Source organism: Plecotus auritus (genome assembly GCF_963455305.1).
Source record: "Plecotus auritus genome assembly, chromosome: 2".
NCBI classification, from domain to species: Eukaryota; Metazoa; Chordata; class Mammalia; order Chiroptera; family Vespertilionidae; genus Plecotus; species Plecotus auritus.
Genome location: NC_137771.1, coordinates 94301785 through 94328834, shown reverse-complemented (window position 1 = coordinate 94328834; position 27050 = coordinate 94301785). Strand labels below are relative to the sequence as shown.

Genomic DNA, 27050 nt, shown 5'->3' with positions numbered 1-27050 from the left:
GCCTCCCTCTACATGCAAACTCCTAATGCTCACTATTCCCTAGGCACACCAGATTGTTTTGTTGACTGGTTGCTGACATTGTGTTGACGTCCAGGAGCCACAGGTCAAGTTCTCCGAGAAAATGGACTTGAAATGGAGGTTAGCATGCTGGAAGGGTATTATTGGGTGCTGTCAGTATCAACACCTGTGGAATGGAAGGGGCAGAAGCAAGATTGGACAGAGGGAGAAATTGACCTGTGATTCACTTCCAACAAAGGCCTCAGCCAACCCACCGGCCACTCTGAAATGAGGGTGGCCACTGAGCATTGCCCCGAACTTCAGGAAGGGGTTTCTCAATCCAGCAGACTTTTTTTTTTATTGATATAAATATGACTGCATTTCAAATAACTACCACTGACAAGCAATGATGGCTTCACATATGGTTTTATTATCATAAAATATACATGTCTCATTATGGTTGTACAAAGTATACATACATACATGGTTGTATCTTATGTTAGGAAAGAATGTTTTGGGTATTTTTAACTCCCTTAGTACAATAATCGCAGTTGTCTATATTTGAACTCATGACACAGTTTTGAGTATGGGTTAAAGATGAGGGTCCTTATTCTGACTCTTTGAATGACTCTTAATGGGTTTCTGAATCCTAGAAGTTCTACGCAAAAATTTGTTTGTAAAAATAATTCTCTGGAACAAGGATTTGAATTTTTCATCATACTCTCAGACAGGTTGGTGTCCCCTCCCCCAAAGGTAAGAACCAATGTGTAAGGAAATATGGAGTATCAAGTTGGTGTGGCTTTGTAAACTGTTCTTTACCTGCTCCAAACACAGCAGTGATTAGTAAAAATCTAGAAAGAGAACCTAAAAAAGTCAGAGTCATGCCTTTCCCTTCTCTCCCTAAAAAAGTTTACATCTGTGGACAAGAGATAAACATAGAGCAGAGAGTGAGACTGAAGACAGACACTGTGGGCTCAGGATCATAAGTGGTTTTGCCCAGTGGAGTGTCAGGACTGGAAGGGCTCTGAGTGATGTGCTGGACCAGAGCATCCACTTGAATATCAGGGCAGGTGGTGGCGTGCTTCCCTGCTGGAGAAGGCAGGCAACAGTCACTGCTGCTAATGAAGCTTAGATCCCAGGAAAAGAGCAGGACAAATACGGAGACATGATCTCTATCAGAAACTGAAATAAATCACCCCTATTGCATCATTATCAGCATCACCACTAGGCAGGAACCCAGACAACACTAACCAACCTGATTCTTGGGTTAGGAATATAAGTAGAGGAACTGCAAAAGACTCCAACCAAGGAGGGGTGATGAGTGAGAACATATTAGCAGTCATTTCCCAAACAAGGTGGGCCTACATACACATATTCCAGACCACGTGAAGAACTCTAAGCTTAGAGTGTCAACCAACCAAGTCAACAATCAGAGTCTGAATTCACTGGAGGTTAAAGCAAAATCACAAAGCATTCTTTTTTTAAAAAAATGCCTAATGTCCTCAAAGATGTCAATGAAGGAATAATAACCATTTTTAAAAAAAAGGAAGAATAGGCCCTCCCTGGTTTGGCTCAGTGGATAGAGCATCAGCCTTCGGACTGAAGGGTCCCAGGTTTGATTCCAGTCAAGGGTACATACCAGAGTTTCAGGCTTGATCCCCAGTAGGGGTCATGCAGGAGGCAGCTGATCAATGATTCTCATCATTGATGTTTCTCTCTTCCTCTCCCTCTCCCTTCCTCTCTGAAATCAATAAAAAATATACATTTTTTTTTCTATAAAGGAAGAATAGGAAATTCTGAATAAGGGCAAAAATAGGCAAGAATGAAATGAAAGTAGATATTTTTAAAAATTAGAAATATCAGAAATGAGGAATAGATTTATTTGAAATGAAGAAGAAAAAAAAAACCAGATAAGACTAGACTCAGTTGAAGGGATAATAGTAAATAAGGAGCTGTTACTGAAGAATTCACCCAGAATACAGCACAAATACATACAGATTAAAAACCTAAAATAGATCAGTTAAGGAAAATGAAAGATAGATCAAGAAGCTCTGCAATGTGTACGTATTATTGCAGTTTGAGAAGACAATGAAAGGAATGGCAGAGAAGTAATGGCTAGAATTTTTCTGAATTGGAGCCAGATGTGAACCCTCAGATTGAAAGCACACTGGGTCCTGAGCAGAAGAAAGAAGGATCAATGCAGGCTTGGCCTAATCAGAATCAGTGCATAGCCTGGAGGATAAAGATAACACTCTTTCAAACTGTCAGGAGGAAAAGACAGGTTCCCTGGGAATAAAGAACTCTGACTGACAGCAGACTTGTCATCATTACTAATAAGTGCAGAAAAATATTTTTAAAGTGCTGAGGGGGACAACTATAAACCTACAGTTTTGGTGCCCTGCCAAATTATTTAAGTGTGAGGGTTTCAGGCATATAAATACTGAGAGAGGTTTACCTCCCACATACTTTCACTGAAGAAAAACTATTAAAGGATATTTATCTGCAAGAACAAAAGTGAGAAAGAAGGAAGGCTGTGTCAGAAACTGAAAGGTCTAAGATTTTACCATACTTGCAAGTTAAGGTAGCCTGTTACAGATTCATGGGTGTGGCAGAATGACATGAGACTCCTGGGTCAGACAAAGAACTTGATTACTCACAGCACAGAGGCAGCATGAATTTCCTGGGGTGATGCGGAGTAGCTGGGGTGGATGCTAGCTCACACACTGGGCTTGGAGTACAGCTGAAAGCCCTGGAGTTTAGGAACCTTCAATCCTTTGTTTGTTTGATTGTATTTGTATGCTTGCGTTCCTTCCAGTCTTTTAAAGAGTTTGTTAGAAAATCCACACTATCTTTTCCCCTGAGGTAGACTTATTAAAGAGTTGGGATAACAGCCCAGTCATCATGCCTCAGTGGTTGAAAATTGACCTTTGAATCTGGAGGTCACAGTTCCATTCCCTATCCTGGCACATAACTGGATTGCAAGCTGGATCCCCAGTAGGGGGGCGTGCAGGAGGCAGCCGGTCATTGAGTCTCTGTCATCATTGATATTTCTATCTCTCTCTTCCTCCCCCTTCTCTGAAATCAATAAAAATATATTTAAAAAACAAGCAGTTTTTAACTTAATATTAACTGTTGCTTTAAATAACATTATTTTGTGTGTGCTTTTTAAAAGTTAATACTCTAAATAGTTGGGGAGAGGAGCTGTTAAAAGAAACTAAGGTTCCTGTCTTATTTAAGAGCTGAATAGAGACCCTAAATAAATTTAGGCTTTAGAACAATTTATTAAAGGATTGTGTGTGTGTGTGTGTGTGTGTGTGTGTGTGTGTGAGAGAGAGAGAGAGAGAGAGAGAGAGAGAGAGAGAGAGAGAGAGAGAGAGAGTGTGTGTGTTAAAGAATAAAAATATAACTTACAGCTTTTTAAACTGAAGAGGGAGCCTGGCCTGTGTGGCGCAGTGGTTGAGCATTGACCTTAGAACCAGGAGGTTGTGGTTCGATCCCCAGTAGAGGGCATGAAGGGGACAGCGGATCCATGATTCTCTCTAATCATTGATGTTTCTATCTCTCTTTCCCTCTCCCTTCCTCTCTGAAATCAATAAAAATATATTTTTAAAAAAGAAAATAAACTGAAGAAGTAAAATTTTAAAATATTGATCAATCCAATAGAATGAGAGAAAGAAAATTTATGGAAAGATTAAACTTGTGGGATATATCTAAAGAGGTATATAGAGGAATTTTATAGTCTTAAATGCTTTTTTTTTTTTTAAGAAGACCCCAAATACATGAGTTATTCTCTTACCTAAATAATCTGGAGAAAGAACAGAATAAAACCAATTAAATAAGACACTGTTAGGTAAATGGACTCTGGCACTTCAAATGCCAACTTTCTTACCTGCATGTCTGGAAACTCAGGTCTGAAGGGATGTGTGAGCCTTTTAAAGGGAAGGAAGGAAAGACCACTGGGAGAGTAAAGGGGCATGGAGTAAAACTTAGTAAACAAAGCTACTTCAAAGAAAAGGAAAGAGGAATAAAAACAACAGCTTTGACAATCACATTTATCTGACCCAGATGACATGGAAAAAAATCCAAATTTTCCTGGAAAACTGGGAAAATGTGGACACAGATCTCATAACATGGTCACTTCAACAAGATTTCCACATATTTATTAGCAGGCACTGTGCTGCTGTTGGGCTGCCTGGATGAAGCAGGCCTCAATGCTGGTTCTCGGGGACATGACAGAGAAATGAACCCAAAAGGGGCACTGAGTATAGCTTTGGGGCTTGGAGTGAGCCTGAGGTCAGGGAAGCACATACCTCCATGATTGCCCCAACCCCCAACAGGGAAGAAAACAGTTCTTGGGTTGGAAGTGTCAATAATGGGAGGACAATAAGAGGTAGTAAGATGGGCAACTGGAAAACATTTGTAGATTCCTAGGATTAGCCCAACCTAATAAAATAAGGGTCTTATTCTGAGACCATTATAAGTAGTCCCAATGCAATAAATGTAAGGATAATGTGGGCAAGGGGAAAAAAAAAATCATTTTTCTTCTACTAGGTCTCAGCTGTGGCTCTGTAGCAAAAGACAGATTAAGAGAAAAATAGATTTATTAACATGTGCAATACATGTGTAACACAGAGGAATATCCAGAGATGAGTAAACATCTGGCTAGAACTTGGGCTTAAATATAGCAACTTAGAAAAATAACAATACATTTTTAGAGAGGTGATACAACAAAAGAAAAGTAGCTTAAGTCTGTAGGGGTGGCAAAATTTGGAAAGGTAAATGTATAGGAAACTAATGGAAGATAACTAATTAGTAAATTTTGTCACGTAGATTCCTCTGGTGCAGTCTCTGGGCTGATAAGCGTCTGAAGTTGTCTCTAATGATTAACTCCTTCCTAGTAGAGAGGGGAGTTGGGATCTTTACAAATTTATGTCCTGATCTTAGGCAAATCAGGGGAGGGCTGAGAGCTTTTCTTGTATCAGCTTCTCAATTGTCTTTAGCTCAAAATAATCCTTATCTTAAAGAAGCATATTTTTGGATAGCATATTTTGCTACCCTCCAATAAAAAGGATGTTTACCATCAGTCTAAGTGAAAGGAATAAAGTATCATTTGGGCTGACCTTACTTGCTGGGGTGTACCACCCATCTCTACTCCAACCCAGCTAACAGCTCTAGCATGCAGAACTCACTTGGTGCTTTTGTTGCACAAATCAGAGTTGAACTTGGACTCATATCTTAAAGACAGTTGAAATTCCTTTTATACTCTTCTTGAATACATTTTCCTCCTTCTTCAGAGGTAATCATTGTTCTGAAGTCTAGTATATATAACTTTCCCACATCTTTTTAATATCTATATATTATTGTTACCCTGTTTTTTAACTTCATATAAATATACTTCATGTATCTTAATATAACTCATGTTCTTTTTTAATTTTAGCCAGTGATATATGTATCTCCATTTCACTCATTTTAAATCTTATGTATTATGTGTATAACTATATATGAAAAAGTAATTATTATATGAGGTAGATTCTAATAATACCTCCATTTTTCAGATAAAACTGAAAGCAGAACTTAAGCAGTTTGTCCAAGTCATATAGCTAGTAAGAAAGATTTAAATATAAGATCACAAATTTTGCCTATTTTATTCTGACTAATTTAGTTCATAGCTTTCCCTGTTTTTTGCTTTGGTTGTGATTTATAATGAGACAGAGCAAGGATGAGAGTAGATATCCTTATCTTACGCTTGACTTTAATTGGAATGCTCTTAAAAAATATTTAACATTAAATATGTTTGCTGTAGGTTTTTACTGAATACCTTCTTAGGCTAAGGATGTTGCCTCTTTATTTATAGTTTGCCCAAAGAAATTTATAATAAATATTACATTTATCAAGTGCTTCCTGTCTATGAAAAATCACGATTTTTTTCCCTTTATATTGTATGTCAATTAGTAGATTATTTTTGTTTTACATCATTCTCATTATTTTAGAAAAACCTTACTTGGTCATTTTGTAGTATTATATTGATATGCTATTGAATCGTGTTTGCTGAAATTACATTTAGGATTTTTTATGTAGGTTGTAAGGTGAAATTGGTCTACAATTTTTTTGTTGAATTATACTATGCTTGTCCAGCTTTGGCTTAAAGTTTCTAGTAGCCTCATAAAATTAGTTGTGTTTTTCTCCATTTCTGTTTTCAGGAAATGTTTTTGTACTAAAGCAGCTACCTTCACCTTAAATATTTGATGAAGAGATACTATGAATATCTGAATCAAACACTTGTTGTAAGATTTGACTAATAATTCAATTTGGTATAGAGTCCCTGGTTTAAATTTTCTTCCTTAAGTGAAAATTATCTATTGAATCCAAGTTATCACATTATCATTATTAAAATAGTTCATGATTTCACTTATGGCTTTGAAAGTCTCTACTATATCTGTAATTTTACCCCCTTTTCAAATCTTTAAAAATAAACAATTATAGAAGGAATCTCAAAAGAACTAATAAGTAGATGTTTATTTGATAAAACTATAATAATGCCAGGAAAAATAGAAGGCAGTGGGAAAAGAGGAAGACCAAATATGAGATGGATGGACTCCACACGGGAGCCATAGGCTGAGTCTACAGGAGCTCAACAGGACATGATGGCCCTCACTCATTCATGGGGTCACCAGATCTGACTCAACAGCATGTCACACATAATAAAATAGAATGCCTTTGTCTAGATCAAGAACATAAATGAGAAAACACAATCAATATTAAATGCTACTTAAGGTCTGTGAAAGGATTTCTATCTAAAATGGAACTTGAGAATGTGAATTGGAGACTCTCATGTGTAGGCCCTCAGAACTTAAGAACTGATTTCTGGTAAATGTCTGATTTTCAGGAGACTGACACTTACTAGTATCTTCTACCAATGAAAATCCACAAAGAATCTCTCCCATCCTCAAGTCAGTTGGCTGACTGGCTGGACTTCTCCTTCTTTGTACTTCTTGCCCATAAATACAGCCCACCCCAGACCTTCAGTGGACCTGCCTAGAGCTTATTACAGCATGTGTTTCATGAATTACAATCCTCTGCTATACCCCAAAAAAACTCAGTTTCTGGTCATTTGAGCTTGCCTCAATTTACCTCTTTAATTAGGTTCCCTCCCAATTTTAAAATTCCTGATTCTATGACTATGGAATATCAAGTCCCTACCAGGTCACTTTGCCTGTCCACCTATAGCCTCTTTGTCATTCCACATGGTCACTCTCCTCGTCACAGCATGGCCAAGGATGGAGGCAAGTCTCCATGCCCTATTTACTTGATTTGTTCACTAGCTAGTTCAGTTAGAGAAGAAAAAACAGCTGATTTGATTCATTGTGATGTACCATGGCTCCCATAAGGCAGCTCTGTAATTCACTCTTACTCAATACCTACAGTGTCACAGGGACTATGCAAGAAGATAGAGAAATTTGGAGATGGAAACAGATACACATCCTACCCTCAAAATGGTATCATACTGGGAAGGCAGACATTAAACAAGTAACTACACAAACAATTGCAGTGATGAAAAGTACTATGAAAGAGAGATGGGGTGACATAACAAGGGACTAACAGGGTCTGGGATGATAAGGAGTGAATGTTGTAGCTGAAGACAGGGAAGGCAAGAAATGGTACATGGAGTAAGTAGCTCAGTGTGTTCAAGAAACCAAATAAGCCAGCTGTTCTGAACCTGGAGAACAATAGAAAGAAGTAGAACCTTTTAAGAACTGAGGACTTTACCTAAGAGCAATGGGAAGCCAGCCACAGGATGGTTTGTAACACTACCTTTGGTTAAGCACCAGAAAGCCTACATTTCAGTAACCATAGATCTGTAGTTATCTTCTTATTTTCAAAACAAAATTGTATTGTCCCCTTCAAAAAAGCAAGAGTCACTAGTAGAGTAGGTACCCCACATCTGACACATATTAATTAGTATAGTGATTGATTCTGTTAGTTAGATCATTACTTTAAACTCATTATAATCTGTTAGCTTGAACTATGTTTGCAATACAATAGCCTGGGGTTTTCTCCTTGGTTTTTAAAACTGTAATATGTATTTTTAATATTTTGGGGGCATATATTCTGGCTGACTGTGTGCTGACTATTGTCCATGGTTGGGACACAGATGCTCCCATTTCTTTCATCTTGTCTCATGTCAGACAGAGCTCAGCAAATGAGACACCTCAGTTTGATTAGTTGAAGAATAGATTTCATGCTAATCTTGGCAATCCCAGCCTTTTAACTAATCTTTCTAAATTTCTTTATTAAGTGGCAAAAAGGTGTTGTCAAGGGAAAAGCAATTTTGTAATCATCAAATTCCCATCATCTCCAGTGGCTACATTAACCTATAGATTCTTATCACAGCATCTTGCCTTTAGGAGAGAAAACATGGATGTTTTTCAGGAGCTCTGTTATTTTGTCAGGAGTACCTGGATGGTAGCTTAATTATGTTCATTGGAATGTATATTCTAAACTGATGCATTTATTAGACAACTTTATTGCTATTTCAAATTGAATAATCATTTATGTGTGAGTATTTGGTTTTTCAGAGGTTTTGCCAATTTAAAAATTTAATGCATTTTCTGATCAGTGATTCAACAAACTGTTTATAATGAAACTAGAGGCCCAGTGCACGGGACTCGTGCACTGGTGGGGGGCATGGCTGCAGGGATCATCCCGGTCTGCCAAGCAGCTGTGGACCTGCCCTCTGAGCAGCTGCTCCCTGGTTCAGCATCTTCCATGGAGCCGGAGCACTCGCCTCGTCAGGGGACCGGGTCAGGGCTGGGCCCAGGAGCAAGAACACTGAGAGGCAGCGGAGTAGGCCTCAGTCCTGCGGCGGCCATGAACCCGTCTCCCAGCCTCCAGGGTCAGCTCTGTGAGCCCAGCGGCCGTGCTGCATGTCCTGCAGGTGTCCAGAGGAGGCAGCAGGGAGCAAAGAGGAGGAGCCTGGGGTGAGGAGGCAATGATCGGTGCTCCCACTGTGGTAGTGCACTGACCACCTGCCTTGAGCAGGGGGAAGCTCCTGCATTGAGCGTCTGCCCCCTGGTGGTCAGTGCGCATCATAACGACTGGTCAACCGGTCATTCTGGTCATTTCGCCGTTCGGTCACTGGGCTTTTATTATATAGGATCAGGCTTGGTATAAATCAGTTTGTAAATTTGCCCTTCTAACAAATTTATAGCTTTATCAGATTTCCTTTGGACTTCATAATTATGTAATGAAACATTCAATAAAACATTTTTATAACTTATAGACCTAAAGTATATATATGACATATAAACAAATGCAGTAACTTCTAAAAGTATTTAATTTTAAATGTCTATCTATCTATATATAAAACCCTAAGCAACTGGTCGACCATTTGACCAGTAGCTATGATGCGCACTGACCACCAGAGGGCAGATGCTCACACAGGAGCTGCCACCTGGTGGTCAATGTGCTCCCACAGCGGGAGCGCCGCTCAGCTGACCGACAGGCGCCAGACGCTGGGCTCACGGCTGACGAGTGCAGCTATGGCGGTGCTACCAAGCGGTGGCGGTGGCAGGCTCAGCAGGGCCAGGATGAGTGGGAGTGGCACAGTGCCTGGCCCAGGCTCAGGTTCCTCCCTGGCCACCTGCTGCTTCGCACACTACTACATCCCTCGGATGATGTCAGACTGCCGGTTTCCGAAACGGGCAGTCCGACATCCCCTGAGGGACCCCGGATTGCAAGAGGGTGCAAGCCAGGCTGAGGGATCCCACCAGTGCACGAATCTGTGCACTGGGCCTCTAGTCCAATATAATGATGAATTAATGAACCCTAATAAACTGGAAAAAGTGGGGAAAATGAAGGAAATGGCTACATTGTGTTTATTACATCCTTAGAGGCATAATTTGTAAAATAATTTCCTAAATGACTACTTATAAGTTCATTTCTTTATTTTAATAATTAGAAATACTAACAAAAATGACATTTCTACTTGAAATACCGATTTTGACAAGCCCTTATTTACCATTAAAATGGCTTCCTGAAAGTGTCACAAGAAGTTAATGAATCACTTGTTAATTAAATTTGAACTTTTCTTCTCTGATATTCAAATGGAAAAAAACTGAAATATGATAAATTCAAATTGCTTCATACTAAATTGAACATTGATAGTGATATAAATGTTATAAATGGTGATGTTACACATGAATGTGATATGAATCTGTAAGATTCATGAATATTGGCTTATCTTTTAAATTTATTTTGTTCCTGAAAATTCAAGTGCTGAAATAATGTTTTATGAGCATTTTCTAATTAGCCAAGTGTAACTTTCCATGAAAATTTAAACATTCTCATCCAACTAACAACTCAATCTATCTTTTCTTCTCTTATTTTGTTAGCCTCTTAGCAAATATCCTGCTGTGATAAATGACATTTCATTCTGGTTGCCCTCGGAGAATTACACAGAAAATGATTTCTATGACTTAGTACGAACAATTGGAGGAGATTTGGTGGAAAAAGTTGATCTTATAGACAAGTTTGAACATCCAAAGTAAGTAAAAAACTTTTTTATTTTATCCTTGTTCTCTCTATGTGACAAGTGACATGTGGAAACATAAAATTTTGCTGAAATCCAGTGCATAGTAGACAAAATATCTTCTGGAATTTATAGTGAACATATGGCTTCTCAGAAAACCTTTCATATCAGTCCTTTCTGAAAATCTCTCTGAAATGCATTTTTAATCTTTCCTGCCCTGTTAAAGAAAGTATATGAAACCGGATGTTTTAAAGATCTTGGAGTTTTTCCATATTGCTTTTGGAAGTGATTCTGTAGCATATCACATCCCAGGAACAGAGGATAAGGCCCAAAGAAGAGTTTGTGGAGAAAAAGTGTTTTATTAATCTCTAGGTGAATATTTATTAACCATATACCTCAAGCCAAAATCTATATCAGGTCATAAGATAAAATGTAATAACTTTATCAGGACTTATTTCGGCGTTGACCCGTCCTCCCTGATATGTATGTATTTGTCCCTCACTAATCGAGTTTAACTCTACTCTGGTTTTAGAACTGTTTTTCCTGAATTATCTCTCAGGGTTTTTATTGATCCATTGGTCTGTTCTTGAGGGACTCCAATGATGCCTGAGGAGGCCGTCCTAAGTCTGACTTCTCTACCTTTCATTTTCTCTCTAATGTATTAGAACTCTGTGTTTTCAAAGTTTTCCACTTCATTTTGAATGCTTTCCTCCTTGTGTCTTCTCTGCTCCTTACTGTGTTTCCTTGCACACATTGTATTTCCATCTGCAATTACTCTGCTTTCCCCCTTTTCTGAGTTCTGCAAGCTCATATTTCAGTTTCTGTTTCCTTGCTATCTTTTCTCTGAGTTATTTTTGCTTTGTGATTTTCCTTCATAGAGAAATTGCTTCATTTGGTTTTTAAAATTTATTGTAATATATTTGGCTAGAAACTTCATATGATTTGTTGGCAGCATTTTTCTATGACTTCTCTGTCATTCTCCTTATTCTTTTAACTATTGTAATTGCTATGTCAGTTGTATGCCTATGATTGTCTTTTTGTCACTCATATTTGAATGTGTTGGATTTTCTGAACCAGCTACTGACATAAGCCTGGGGGGTGAGGTTCAAGAGTTGACTCGACAGGGAAGGGCTAGTAGTCATTCAGGCCACATGTCTTCACAACTGTAGGCTTTCTTTGTCTCTACCTCCATGAAACCAACTCTTTAGATATGGCTCATCCATCTCTGAGTCTTTTAGTAAGTCTGCCTCCCACCCCAAGTCTACCCTAGTTACTAACAGAAGATCCACCTTTGCTAACTCCAGTTTCAATACTTATTGGTGGTATAGACTTTGCACTTCAGATTATAACCCTTAGCGCTGAGAAATGTATTTTTGCTGGTGTTCAGGAATATGTGTTCAAAGACATGGCACTCTGTGTGTTTCTGCTCTTTGCTTCCTCCCATTTAGCTTCTACTTGATTTTGGCTCTTTTTGGCAGTCTTTACATATATTTTGGAGCTTGGAGATGATATCTGTCTCCTAACTTTACAGACAATAGAATGGATGTACAGGGTAGCCTGGGCCCCTGACATGATAGATACCACTCAGCCCTGTACTTTTATGTGAGAAAGAAATTTCCAAGAGTTAACATGTTGATACTAAAAGTCTGGATATTACTATTGAAGAGGAGCAAATATATGGGAATAAGACTTATTGCGAAGTATCAACTGATATGCCAAAAGCACATGACTCACCATTGTTTTCCATTCTTGTTTAATACACAGATAACTTCTGGAATCAAGGATTCAGAATTCATTCTTACTTTCTTACTTCTCAGGCTCTTGCTTCCTGATACTGACTTAGATCCACCTCTACCTCTTATATCACCAGTGTGAAAAGTGAGATGAGTAGCCTTTCTTGGTTGGAGATGAGCAGAATCTAAAGGCACTATGAGATGTTATTGCCGGGATGTAGTGATGAGGGTAAATGGAACAGGCATGTTAATTGGAGAGGATGCTGGGGGCATGGGGAAGTATCAGGGTCCTGTGAACTCAGGAACAGACCAGGCAGACAGTCCATTAAAGACAAAGTCACAGACTGTGTAGGAGTACTGTATAACTCAGGTCTGTACACAGCCCATGCTAACTGGTTGTGCTAAAGGAGAATTTGTCTACTTCCTTCTGGAGGACACAATACTTTTGATTGGAAATTTGAAAACAAACAACCAGCCAGAAAATGCTTCTGTCACTGATCTTAAATAAATATTAAGCAAACATTTAAGTCCTATCATTTTGGAGCTATGCCAAATGATTACCCTGCCCAGAGAGCCTTCCTTTGTTTTTTTTGTTTTGTTTTGTTTTGTTTTAGTGTGTGTGTGTGTGTGTGTGTGTGTGTGTGTGTGTGTGTGTGTTTTGTTGTTGTTGTTAATCCTCACCTGAGAATATTTTTCCATTGACTTTTAGGGATAGTGGAAGAGAGAGGGAAAGATAGAAAAATCAAGAAAAAAATCTTGATTTTTTTTTTTTTAACAGAAGCAGTTTGTCAGCCAATGAAAAGTCTATACTAGGTGTATCAGTTTAGCCCGTAGTTTATGTGACATGTTTAGTGGTATTTCCAGAGGCTTCCTTAAAAGTTGGGCTGAAGCTGTCCTTTTTCCTTCCTGCTACCTGGATGTGAATATAATGGCTGGTACTTTGGCAACCATTCTGGACCACAGTGTGTCTTGGTAGTGGAAATTGTGGGGAATACAGCCTGGGTCTCATGACTAGTGTGTCAGTTCAGCCTTGGACTTTATATGAGAGAGAGTATCTTGTTTAAGCCACTATTTTCCAAATCTTCATTCCTGACAACCAAAGTAAGAACAAACAAACTTTGCTCTTACAACACTGAGGAAAAGCACATTATTTAGTCATGGTGGCTCTTTGTGCAATGATTCTCAGGAAGTATCTAGGACAGGAGGTGACAAACTTTTGCTGTTAAGGACAGATAGTAAATATTTTTTACTTCGTGAGTCATATGATCTCTGTCACATCTACTCAACTCTGCTCTTTCGAAAGCAGCCATAGAGAAAAGGAAATCAAATTGTCATGGCTGTGTTCTAATAAAGCTTTAATTATAAAAACAGGTGGTCAGCAAGATTTGGCTCATAGTTTGCTGACCCCTGATAAAGGGGAGGGAGACACATGTAATTTTTTTAAAGATCCCCCCCTCTCACAGATTCTGAAATCCTCCCGAAGGAGGTCATTCTTCCCTGAGCACCTGGCACCCTCCTGGTCTCCTCCCCCTTAGGCAGTGGCAAGTGAAGGTCACCTGACCTTGTACTCATCAATGCATAGCTTGATCTCAAGATTTATTTCATTTATTATCTAAACACATCAATGAAATGTTACCAGGTAGTCCAAGAGCTCTGACCCTTTCTTTACCTAACATCCCAACTGAGAACTGCTAGTGCTGAGGGAAAGGCACTCTGAACTAAATACGTGTTATTGTTTGGCCAAAAACAGATCCCAGGATGTTTCAGAGAGACATCAGCTGCTGAATCTGAACCTAATCCTATCTAATAAAAGAGTAATATGCAAATTGACCGTCACTCCAAGACATAAGATGGCCGCCCCCATGTGGTCAAAAATGGCTATCCCCATGTGGACACAAGATGGCCCCTATAAGATGGCCTGCAGGGAAGGGCAGTTGTGGGCAGTTAGGGGTGACCAGGCCAGCAGAGGATGGCAGTTGGGGGTGACCAGGCTGGCAGAGGAGGGGAGTTGGGGGAGACCAGGCCAGCAAGGGAGGGCAGTTGTGGGGGACACAGGCCTGCAAGGGAGGGCAGTGGGGGGGGACCATGTCAGCAGGGGAGGGCAGTTTGGAGGGACCAGGCCTGCAGGGGAGGGCAGTTGGGGGGAGCCAGGCCTGTAGAGGAGGGCAGTTGTGGGGGGCAGGCCTGCAGGGGAGAGCAGTTGGGAGCAACCAGGCCTGCAGGAGAGGGTAGTTGTGGGGGATCATGACAGCAGGGGAGGGCAGTTGTGGGGGACCAGGCCTGTAGGGAGGGCAGTTAGGGGTGACTGGTCTGGCAGAGGAGGGCAGTTGGGGGGGACCAGACCTGCAGGGGAGGGCAGTTGGGGGGGGACCAGGCCTGCAGGGGAGGACAGTTGGTGGGGGGGACCCAGGCCTGCAGGGGAGGGCAGTTGGGGGGGACCAGGCCTGTAGGGGAGGGCGGTTAGGGGCAATGAGGCAGAGGCAGGCAAGCAGTTGGGAGCCAACAGTCCTGGATTGTGAGAGGGATGTCCGACCACCCTCAAGGGGTCCTAGATTGGAGAGGGTGCAGGCTGGGCTGAGGGACATCCGGAATTTCATGCACCAGGCCTCTAGTTTTATAATGTTAAACAAATGGGCCATTTTTTCTTGATTACAAATAACAGTTTGTGCCCAAAAGGAGGATAACTGTTCAAGTTAGAAGAAGCTGACATTTTTTTTCAGTTTGTCATTCAGAACCTTCTCCCAGAGTACATTTGCCACTTAATCTATAGGCCAGTTAGTGTGCACAAGAGTTTTTGTAGTTCCAAATATCATGTCACAAAAAGTAGAGCAGGGATTACTTAGCTCTGGAGAGGAGAGCTGGGGTCACTGTGTGTGCGTTCATACCTTTGGAATATTGTACTATATGCATGTGCTACATACTGAGAAAGCACAACTGCTCCAAGTATTTCTTATGCTGGGGTAGGAGAAGGAGCAAAGAAGAGCAAAAGGAAACTTAACCATTGTCTTCAACTGCTGATACCTCATCTGGGGAAGCGAGCCAATACTGCTCTTTTGAATGGTAGAAATAGACCATAAAGTAATATGGATTTGAATAGGACAGATTTGGTTTGACCTTAAGGCAGAGTTTTCTGGAAGTTAGAATTACAGAATTTTAAAAGAAGTATTTGATTTAACCCCAAAAAAGGAGTGGTAGTGAAAAATGTCCCAGGTGTCTGTAGCAGGGGCTGGCTGAAGATGTCCCCAAAGCATAGACTTACACTTTGTTCCTGGGGCTGCTGCTTACTTTGCCACTTGCTGTTCATACAGTGTGGACACGTTTCCTGAACCCATGCACTGTTAGTCAGGGTCTAGTTAGGGCCGAGATGCCAGAGATGAGTGTGCTGAACTATGGACTCCCTACTTGATCTTCCTCACAGTTATATTTTATACAATTTGCCAAAAGTACAGGTAGACCTCGTCTTATTGTGCTTCACCTTATTGTGCTTTGCAGATACTGCATTTTTAACAACACGGAAGTAAGACCCTCCACTGGCAAAATGATTATGACTCTCTGAAGGCTCAGATGATGGTTATAGTCTTTTAGCAATGAAGTAGCTTTAATTAGGGTATATTCATTGGGTTTTTAGAAATAATGCTATTGCACATTTAATAGACTACAGCATAGTATAAAAACAACTTTTATAGGCATTGGGAAACCAAAAATTTGTGTGACTCGCTCTTTTACAATACCCACTTTATTGCAGTGATCTGGAACCCGCAATATGTCTGCAATATGCCTGTGGGTATACTGGAACATATGTCTTCATTTTCAACAGAATTTTGAAGCGGGACTTCCCCATGAGAAGCACCTTCTCAGTGTAGCTGGCCCCTCTTTTGAGTGGGTGTGAGTCTTGGACATTGCCTGGTTCTAACTTCATGGCATGGTGTGGGTGAGGCAGTTCAGGTGACTCATCCTTCCTTCTTCCCTTCCTCCAGTCTTTCCTTTCCTTCTTTCTTTTTTTTTGGTATATTTATGTGTTTTTGCTTTGTCAAGAACCCAGTAAAAATGCAAACACATAAAACTTTGAAAATAAAAAGCGTGGAGATTCAGCCATTATCTCAACACTCTAAGACAACTCTTAACATTTTTACATTTTCCCAGTCTTGACTTTATTCATATAGTTATTCATCATATGACATTTGACCCTTGAATATTGAAGATAGCATGTGCTTTGTATTATTAACCTGTTGGTTCTAGTGCATGGTTTTTCTTTTTTTTTTTCTTTTTTTTTAATTTAATAAATCTTTATTGTTCAGATTATTACAATTGTTCCTCTTTTTTCCCCCCATAGCTCCCCTCCACCCGGTTCCCACCCCACCCTCTACCCTTACCTCCCCCCTCACTGTCCTCATCCATAGGTGTACGCTTTTTGTCCAGTCTCTTCCCGCACTCCCACACCCCTTTCCCCCGAGAATTGTCACTCCACTCCCTTTCTATGCCCCTGATTCTATTATATTCACCAGTTTATTCTGTTTATCAGATTTTTTATTCACTTGATTTTTAGATTCACTTGTTGATAGACATGTATTTGTTGTTCATAATTTTTATCTTTACCTTTTTCTTCTTCTTCCTCTTCTTAAAGAATACCTTTCAGCATTTCACATAATACTGGTTTGGTGGTGATGAACTCCTTTAGCTTTTTCTTATCTGTGAAGTTCCTTATCTGACCTTGAATTCTGAATGATAGCTTTGCTGGGTAGAGTAATCTTGGTTGTAGGTTCTTGCTATTCATCACTTTGAAGATTTCTTGCCACTCCCGTCTGGCCTGCATAGTTTCTGTTGAGAAATCAGCTGACAGTCGTATGGGTGCTCCCTTGTAGGTAACTAACTGTTTTTCTCTTGCTGCTTTCAAGATTCTCTCTTTGTCTTTTGCTCTTGGCATTTTAATTATGATGTGTCTTGGTGTGGTTCTCTTTGGATTCCTTTTGTTTGGGGTTCTGTGTGCTTCCTGGACTTGTAAGTCTATTTCTTTCACCAGGTGAGGGAAGTTTTCTGTCATTATTTTTTCAAATAGGTTTTCAGTGTCTTGCTCTCTTCTTCTGGCACCCCCATAATTCGGATGTTGGTATGCTTGAAGTTGTCCCAGAGGCTTCTTACACTATCTTCAACTTTTTGGATTCTTTTTTCTTTTTGTTTTTCCAGCTGAGTGTTTTTTGCTCCTTTGTATTTCAACTCTTTGACTTGATTCTTGCGGTTCTCTAGTCTGCTGTTAGGTCTCTGTATAATATTTTTTATTTCAGTCAGTGTATGTTTAATTTCTAGTTGGTCTTTTTTCATATCCTTGAGGGTCTCGCTAAATTTATCGGCCTTTTCTAGGAAATTCTTGAAAAATCTTATAATCGTGGTTTTGAACTCTATATCCAGTTGTTTGTTTTCCTCCATTTCTTTCATTTGTGTTCTGTTTTTTTTGTCTCCGCATTTTCACTGCTTCCCTGAGTTGGTAGGGTGGCTTTGTGTGCTAGGTGTCCTCTAGGGCACAGTGGCTCAGCTTCCCCAGTTACCTGAGGTGGACACTCTTGGTGCACCCCTTTGTGGACTGTGTGCTCAGCTTTGTTGTAGTTAAGTCTTGATTGTTGTTGGTATCACTGGGAGGAATTGACCTCCAGGCCAATTGGCTGTGAGAATCAGCTGTGTCTACGCTGGGAAAACTTCTGTGCTGGAGACACTCTTATGAGACAAGACTTGCAAAATTGCAAAAGCCTCTGTGCTCAGCTTGGATGGGGCGGAGTTTCAGGGCAAAGCAGACAGCCTTGGTTTCCCATCAGCCCTGCCCCTGGGTCTCAGTGTCCCTCGGTAATCGCTGAAAGCACCTCTGAGAGAAAGCCACCCTCAAATTTCGCCCGCTGCCAGACAGTCCAGTTTCTCCTCGAATGAGTCGAGGTTCCCAGAAACTTTCCCGGAACTGGAGTTCAGTGCAGTCGGGAGCTTCTGTCTCCCTCCCGCTTTAGAAAGCCAGCCACACACTTAGCCTCCCATGCATTCAGCAGTCAGTTCTCTCTGCGCACGCGTGCCTCTGAACCTCTGCCTTCCGCAGCTCCTGAGTCTCAGTGTGCTTTCTTTTTTTCCTGACAGTCCAGATTCCTCCCGAATGAGTCTGGTTTCCCAGCGTCTCGCCCAGGACTGGAGTTCAGTGCGGTTGGGAGCTTCCTTCTCCCTCCTGCTTTAGAAAGCCAGCTGCGCACTCAGCCGCCCATGCATACAGCCGCCCGTCCTCTCCGCATGCGAGTCTCCGTACCTCAGCCTTTTGCAGCTCCTCTGAGTCTCAATGTGCTTTCCTTTTTTCTTCTAGTTGTAGAATTTCCACTCAGCCAGCTTTCCTGTGGTTCTGGATGGTGTCCGTTTTGTCTTTTAGTTGTAGTTTTGATATTGTTGTGCGAGGCAGCAGTTTAGGTGTTTACCTAAGTGCATGGTTTTTCAACCTCTGTACTACTGATATTTTGGGCCAGATAATTCATTGTTGTGTGTTCTGTGCATTGTAAGCTATTTAGCAGCACTTCTGGCCTCTACTCACTAGATTTCAGTATCACACACCCAATCCCACCCTCTGTGACAATCAAAAATGTCTCCAGACATTGTCAAATGTCCCTTGACAGGCAGAATTGCCCTGTTGAGAAAAAAATTAGCAGAGAATGTTTAATATTCTTTTTGAAAAGATTTCTCAAAATCATGCACTATTTTTATGTTATGATCAGCTGGGAGAAATGATAGAAGGCCCTCACAAGGGGAGATGTCTCAGTGGGGGTTCTGTGGTTCCAATGAACACATTTGATCAAACAAGAAAAGCTTGACAACCAATGAAGCTTCAGAAAGAGTAGTAGCTAAAGCAGGCTCTGACCTTTCTCTGTCTCCATCGCTCTTTCTGTTTTGTTTTGTTTTGTTTTGTTTTGTTTTGTTTTGTTTTGAATCCTCACGTGAGGATAGATATGTTTTTATTAATTTTTAGAGAGAAGAACAGAGGGGGGGCGAAGAAAGAAAGAGAGAGAGAGAGAGAGAGAGAGAGAGAGAGAGAGAGAGAGAGAGAGAAGAAAGAAAGAAAGAAAGAAAGAAAGAAAGAGAAGGAAGGAAGGAAGGAAGGAAGGAAGGAAGGAAGGAAGGAAGGAAGGAAGGAAGGAAGGAAGGGAGACAGGAAAGAAAGAGATGAAAGAAAGAAAGAAAGAAACATCTATCAGTTGTTGCCTCCATAGCATGCTCCAACCAGGGATCAAACCTGCAACCTTTTGGTGTACGGAAGGATCTTCCAACCAACTGAGCCACCAGCCAGGGCTCCACCACTCTTACTGTGGTATGTCTACCAATTTCTACTTCTCTATTGCATTTTATTTTCTCACACTCACTCCCTCTCCCCACCTTCCCACCATACAGCTTCTGCTCTTTCATATCATGCAGAGTTCAGAATGCCCTGCCCAGCTCCTGATTCTAAATGTCCTTCAGGTTCCAGCTCTCAGCACCACTGCAAGTCTCTTGCCCAATTCTAACTCTTAACAAAGCAGGCCCAACTCAACTTTTCTCCCTAGGGCAAACATCCCTGACCAGCTTGGTGGACAGGCTCCACTCAGATCAGATGCCTGCCCTGGGTCCAACTAGCCTCATGGGTCAAGTGGACAGGCCTCTGACCTTAATTTACAAGTCAGTAGACTTACTGTTTATACAGCAATTTCTTTGTTTTTTTCTTTAACCTGAAATCAGTAGCCTTTCACTCAGGCACTACCATTTTTATATTTCCTTGAATTTTATGCAAAGAGACATAACCATAAATGTATTTAGCAACTGATTCTTGAGTTCCTGTGTTTTGGGAAATATTGGGCTAATTGGAACCATTAGAATTTTTTAAATTTTATCTTGATTGCTGAAAGTATTACATGTTTCCCTCCTTTTCCCCCCATTGACCCCTCACCCCTGCCCCAGGCCTTCACCACACTATTGTCTGTGTCCATGAGTTATACATATATGGTTAATCTTTCCCTACCCACCCCTACCTTCCCTCTGATATTCATCAGTCTGTTCCATGCTTCTATGTCTCTGGATTTAATTCATCAGTTTATTTGGGAACCACAAGGAATTTTGAGGCAAGATCCCAATTTTTATGAAGCCAAATAATATAGGAAAACTGAACTAGGAATAAAAAGCATAAGGTGACAATGAGGTTAGTTAAGCCTAATAAATGGCCTGCACCATTTCTTGCACATAACTGATGGTCAGTAAACTTCCATTGACTTAAAATAAGAGGCACATGTCTAAGGCTATAAATCCAGAGGAAAGAGACCATTGGTCTAGGAAGCCCTACCAAGAAGGCAGGGTGACAGACCCTCTGTTTCTGTCTACCTTCTGATACCTTGTGAATGAGGTGTACTGCATCCTGAATCTAATTAATGTGAGTATATTCTGTGTAGTAGGAAACTTGAGTTTCTGTAAAAAGAACTCTGAGAAACCAAGATGGCGGCATAGGTAAACACCTAAACTGCTGCCTCACACAACAATTTCAAAACTACAACTAAAAGACAAAACGGACATCATCCAGAACCACAGGAAGGCTGGATGAGTGGAAATTCTACAACTAGAAGGAAAGAGAAAAGCACACTGAGACTCAGAGGAGCTGCAGAAGGCAGAGGTACGGAGACGCGTGCACTGAGAGGGCTGGCAACTGAATACACAGTTGGCTTTCTCAACCAGGAGGGAGACAAAAGCTCCCGAAGGCTCTGAACTCCAGTTCTGGGCGAGACTCTGGGGACCCAGACTCATTTGGGGAGAAACTGGACTGTCAGGAAAGAGAAAAGCACACCGAAACTCAGGGGAACTGTGGAAGGCAGATGTATGGAGGTGCGTGCACAGAGGGGGCTGGCAACTGAGTATGCAGCTTGCTTTCTAATCGGGCTTTCTCAATCGGGAGGGAGACAAAAGCTCCCGACGGCTCTGAACTCCAGTTCTGGGCGAGACTCTGGGGACCCAGACTCATTCGGGGAGAAACTAGACTGTCTGGCAGCAGGCGAAACTCGAGGGCGGCTTTTTCTCAGAGGTGCTTGCAGCAATTACCGCGGGACACTGAGACCCAGGGGCCTCTTAGGACAGGGCTGATGGGAAGCCATTGCTGTCTGCTCCACCCTGAGAGTCCGCCCCATCCAAGCTGAGCACAGAGGCTTTTGCAAGTCTTATCTCATAAGGGTGTCTCCAGCACAGAAGTTATCTCAGCATAGACACAGCTGATCCTCAAGCCAATTGGCCTGGAGGTCAATTCCTCCCAGTGATACCAACAACAATCAAGGCTTAACTACAACAAGACTGTGTGCACAGCCCACAAAGAGTGTCCACCTCAGGTAACTGGGGAGGCTGAGTCACTGGGCCCTATAAGACACCTAGCACACAAAGCCACTCTAACAACTCAAAAGCAGCCAAAATGCAGAGACAAAGAAACAGGTCACAAATGAAAGAAATGGAGGAAAGCAAACGACTGGATATAGAGTTCAAAACCACGGTTATAAGGTTTTTCAATAATTTTCTAGAAAAGGCCAATAAATTTAGCAAGACCCTCAAGGATATGAAAAAGGACCAAGTAGATATTAAGCATACACTGACTGAAATAAAAAAATATATACAGAGATCTAACAGCAGACTAGAGCAGTGGTCAGCAAACTGCGACTCTGTTGACTAATGAGTTTGCCGACCACTGGACTAGAGGATCGCAAGAATCAAGTCAAAGATTTGAAATACAAAGAATTAAAAAACACCCAACCGGAAAAGCAAAAAGAGAAAAGAATCCAAAAATATGAAGATAGTGTAAGGAGCCTCTGGGACAACTTCAAGCGTACCAACATCTGAATTATGGGGGTGCCAGAAGAAGAGGAAGAGCAAGATACTGAAAACCTATTTGAAGAAATAATGACAGAAAACTTCCCCCACCTGGTGAAAGAAATAAACTTACAAGCCCAGGAAGTGCAGAGAATCCCAAACAAAAGGAATCCAAAGAGAACCACACCAAGACGCATCATAATTAAAATGCCAAGAGCAAAAGACAAAGAGAGAATATTAAAAACAGCAAGAGAAAAACAGTTACCTACAAGGGAGCACCCATACGATAGTCAGCTGATTTCTGAACAGAAACTATGCAGTCCAGACTTGAGTGGCAAGAAATATTCAAAGTGATGAATAGCAAGAACCTACAACCAAGATTACCCAGCAAAGCTATCATTCAGTATTGAAGGGCAGATAAAGAGCTTCACAGATAAGAAAAAGCTAAAGAAGTTCATCACCACCAAACCAATATTATATGAAATGCTGAAAGGTATTCTTTAAGAAGAGGAAGAAGAAAAAGGTAAAGATAAAAATTATGAACAACAAATACATATCTATCAACAAGTGAATCTAAAAATCAAGTGAATAAAAAATCTGATGAACGGAATAAACTGGTGAATATAATAGAATCGGGCATAGAAAGGGAGTGGACTGACAATTCTCGGGGGAACGGGGTGTGGGGGTGTGGGAAGAGACTGGACAAAAATCGTACACCTATGGATGAGGACTATGGGGGTGGGGGGTAAGGGCAGAGGGTGGAGTGGGAACCGGGTGGAGGGGAGCTATGGGGGGAAAAAAGACGAACAATTGTAATAATCTGAACAATAAAGATTTATTTTTTTAAAAAAAGAACTCTGAGTTTTTAGATTCTTTCTTTTGCCAGGATAGATTCACTTACAGTGGCCACTTTAAGAAACAGGGATTTATTTAAGGATACACCTGAATAGAACTGGGAAGCTATTTAGAACCGAGGCAAGTCTAAGGGTCAGAGACCTTGTACACCTAGTTTCCTGGCTTTGTCCCTCTCCTTGCTCCTCCTGGTCAATGTCTGTATCCTCCACCTTTCCCCTACTTATAGATACACTAGAGGCCCAGTGCACGAAATTCGTGCATGGGTAGGGTCCCTAGCAGCTGCCGGCTGCTGGCTGCTGGCTGTCAGCTGGGGCCTCCCTTCCCCCAGCTGCCTTCTTCACACCCGCCTTGGCCTAGCGCTGCCCGCTAACCTGCTCCACCATCCCACCGTGGTCCCGCTCTCATTGGGAGCCCATTGGGGCCAGCAGCGCTGCCACTGCCGCTTACTGCCAGCGCCGCGTCGCCCATGCCTGCCATGTTCCTCACTGTACCCTGGTGGTCAGCACATGTCTAACTCCCCATCGGTCAAACTCCTGCCTGTAGGGATAATTTGCATATTTACCTTTTATTATATAGGATTAACATTTCCACCTCTTTCCGCATTGGCCAAAGTCTTTTCTGGACAGTCCTGTCCACGATCCCAGTACAAATTCTGTAAGGAACCAACCTAACTAACTGACAAATACCATCCCTTTTGTGTATAGCTCTTTGCCCCGGGTCCCTTGGGGTCTGGGCTGTCTTCACCACTATTGGGTCAAGAAACCATTGTTGATCTAGTTAGGGGCCATTAATAAAACAGCCCAGCCCCGTTCCAGAGCAAGAAGCCACAGGCTGGATATTTTCAAGCAGAAAGATTAACTGGGCAATTTTTCAGAACAAATATCCAAGTACTGCCTTCCTTCTCCCCGCCCCCCATTTTACTCCATGTATAGAACTCTGTGTAACTGCTCCTAATAGTTGGCTCATTCATATCTTTATTCTTTATTCACATTTAAACTTTTCTAGTCTGTTCCACTAGATGGAAACTCCTTAGGTGGAACTGAAGTGGTACAGTAGCTCCCTTTTGTCTTCCCACAATGTTTATATTAGCGGAAGGAGGCTCATCAATACATGATACTTGGTAGATGGTAAGTGGATCCTTCTTCATTCCTAGAGGAGTTTTTTTAAGGACTGGAAGTAGTTTATGAGATGAGAAGTAGAGTCAGTTTAGTCTAGTGGAAAGAGCTCAGAATTCAGTCAGAAGCCATGGGTGGAATCTTGACTTTCCACATCCAATATGTATGGTATTGGGACTTTCTGCACCTCAGCTTCATCTACCTCTGAGAGTACTATCATCCTTAAAAGGTAGCTGCAAAAATTCCATGTGCCTGTGTATTTGCAATGCTTTGAAAACTGCACAGAGTTCTAAAAAAAATTGTTAGCTATTAGAGTAAAAACAAAAGAGTAACTTTCACAACCAACTTATCTTGTTTAGTAAAATAAAGAATAACCTGGTACAGCAGGAGTCTGAGATCTGGCAGCCAGATCATAGAGGAAAGCAGAGTGAGACTTTATATGAAACTGTCATTCTGAAATGATGCATATTCTTCCTGCAACTGAAGGAGTAAACTTTTAATCAAGAAAAAAAGAAATTATTTGTAAATTAGTAAAGATACTGGTCAACAGAGCTATGTAGTTACTGTGGCTGGGTTGTGTGTTGGGAAAATGCTATGGACAGTGGCAGGTGGGATGACTTATCTGGTTGCAAATCACTCCCTGGTCTTGTTCCTTTTGACAGAACCAAGTAAGTGCAGTTATCTGAACTTAAAGATGGGTCATCAATGAAAAGCCAACCACAGCTGATCTTTGGAGGCCTGCCAGAGTCGTGTCCCCTTGAGATTAACAGCATGCAGTCCTGAGGAGATGGCTAGCGGTGGCCAGGCTGCCTTAGAGTTCTCCTGGCTTCTGTCCTGTTTTTCATTCTTATTGCAGAACTGGTGGTATGAGTGTAAGAACTTTTATTGCTGCGGTTCAGCCAGCACAGAAAGCAATTCTAAGAAAACTATTTTTAGCCTGGATAGTTGTTTCTCCCTACCTTCCTTCACTTTCCTCCTCTCAAAGCCTTCTCTTTAAAGCAGTCCATGGAGGGGACATTTCATCACTGCCACGTAGCAGCCCTGTTTGCCACCAGTGTTAGATAAAGTAAAACACCATTAGTTCTGTTCCGCCTCGTCCCCCAGCTTGTCACCATTTGCTGAAGGATTCCTTGGGATTACCTTCAGTGTTGGCCTGGCAGGACCCCAGGAGTAGCATTTCTGCACGGAGCAGGAAGGAGCAGAGACTGCTTGACAGCAGCTAGCCAGGGAGAGGGGCCAGGAGCTGAATGGGTTGCACCTGTGTTGAGCACTGCCTTACAGTTCAGCTTTGTGAAAATTAACATGAAGCCACTTTTCCTTCTTTAACTTCCAATTAGCGGTTTTCAGGGGGAGTCTTTGGATACTGTCTCCCCTAGGTGCCCCATGTATCTGTTCGTGGTTTGGAAATTGAATGACCTCTTTCCAGGATGCAAGGTAAGAGTAAGTCATGTCCCCAAGGTTACCATGTCTCACCCCAACAGTGCTGATTAGATTAAAGCAAATTAAAATGCACACCCAAGGCAAACTGTGAGGAGAAAATAAGTCGCAGAATTGCTAGCATAAATGGGATGGGGAGGGACAATCCCACCCCATCATTTTGAGTAAGACCCTAAATTGTTTTGGGTCTTTATATTTATTTTATATTTTAAAAATATATTTTTATTGATTTCAGAGAGGAAGGGAGAGAGAGAAACAAAATGATGAGAGAGAATCATTGATTGGCTGCCTCCTGCAAGCCCTACACTGGGGATCAAATCTGCAACCTGGGTATATGCCCTGACCGGGAATCGAACCGTGACCTCCAGGTGCATAGGTCGACACTCAGCCACTATGGAGCCACACTGGCCGGGTAGGTCTTTAAATTTATGAGGTCACTTCTTTCGACTGGCTATAACCCAAATTCTATGTCCAGAGCCAGCAATGGGAGCCTGCCTCCATTGTCTGTCCCTGTGTCAGTTGCCTTGTTCTTCTCACCCGTAAATCCCTGGCCCTGAATGTACCAGAGCCATCACAGTTAATGATATGTTTTAGTAAGCAAAAGATTTATGAATCCACTATACAACCTCAGAATTGTACCTAGGGTAACCAAAGTTATCCTAATTATAGATTTTGGAGTTGAATCTCTAAAGATGGTCCTATGATTTGTAAGGAGTTCTTAGGAATCTGCAGGTGAGACCTCTTTGAGTCACTCTTCAAAAATTAATATTTTCAAATAGCAGAGATGGCCTTGGCAGACTTGGCCTCATCTTGCTGGTTGCCTCCTGAGTAAGAAGCAAGCCCTTTTCTGCTGCCAATCCCCATGGGCTCCAGTGTCATAGGAGGCCAGGGTCACGACTCACAATTCACAGGCTGGGGCAGTGCCATGCCACAGCAGCCCTTGTGTCCCTCGGGCTAGTTACTTTCCTTAACTTCCTCATAACTCAGGCTCAAGCAGCTGCCAGGAAGGTGTACAAAAGGCAGGGAGCAGGGATGAGAGGTCAACTCCAGGGGGAGGGAATGGTGTGCACAGATGGTCCATACAGCACCCACGATCTAAGGTATCTTATTAGGGTCATTTGGAAGAGGCCCGGCGTCATTGAGCACAGTGGAGGAGTGTGGTGGAGTAGGCAGGGGTTACAGAGAAGCCAGGCTTAGGGTCGGCATCTCAGTTACTGATGGAGTCATAGGGAGGCCGACTTGCAGAGAGGAATGTGGACTCTGCTTTTCTTACATTGCAGGGGAACCATGCCCTGGCTGCCTGGAGGCTGTGCTGGCGAGCTGCTGGCCAGGGCTCCTCTTAGAGTTGGGAGTGGGCTTAAAGTCCAGAAGGAGGCTGAATCTGAGACCTGGGGTGAGGGGGTGGGCGGGTAAGTCATAAAATTCAGACTAGCAGGTCTTTAGGAGCTTCAATCTGTTTGTTTGTCTTGTTTTAATAGTGGTAGAGTCACTGTGATCTGCTTATTGAAGTGTCATTTGGAGTCAGGGAAGGTGTTATCACGGAAATATAATCGGGTATTC

General features: G+C 41.8%; 1 protein-coding gene across 7 annotated transcripts in view; it reads left to right on the top strand.

The window, feature by feature from the left end:
- FARS2 (phenylalanyl-tRNA synthetase 2, mitochondrial) overlaps nucleotides 1-27050 on the top strand; it is a 625994-nt gene that overhangs the window by 445517 nt on the left and 153427 nt on the right. For 5 of the 7 annotated variants that reach the window (XM_080657447.1, XM_080657449.1, XM_080657453.1 and 2 more), the window contains one exon: nucleotides 10389-10540. The exons of the other annotated variants lie outside the window; for them this stretch is intronic. In XM_080657447.1, coding sequence (XP_080513573.1) covers nucleotides 10389-10540 — 152 coding nt within the window. The remainder of the gene's footprint in view (nucleotides 1-10388; nucleotides 10541-27050) is intronic. 7 annotated transcript variants of the gene reach the window in all.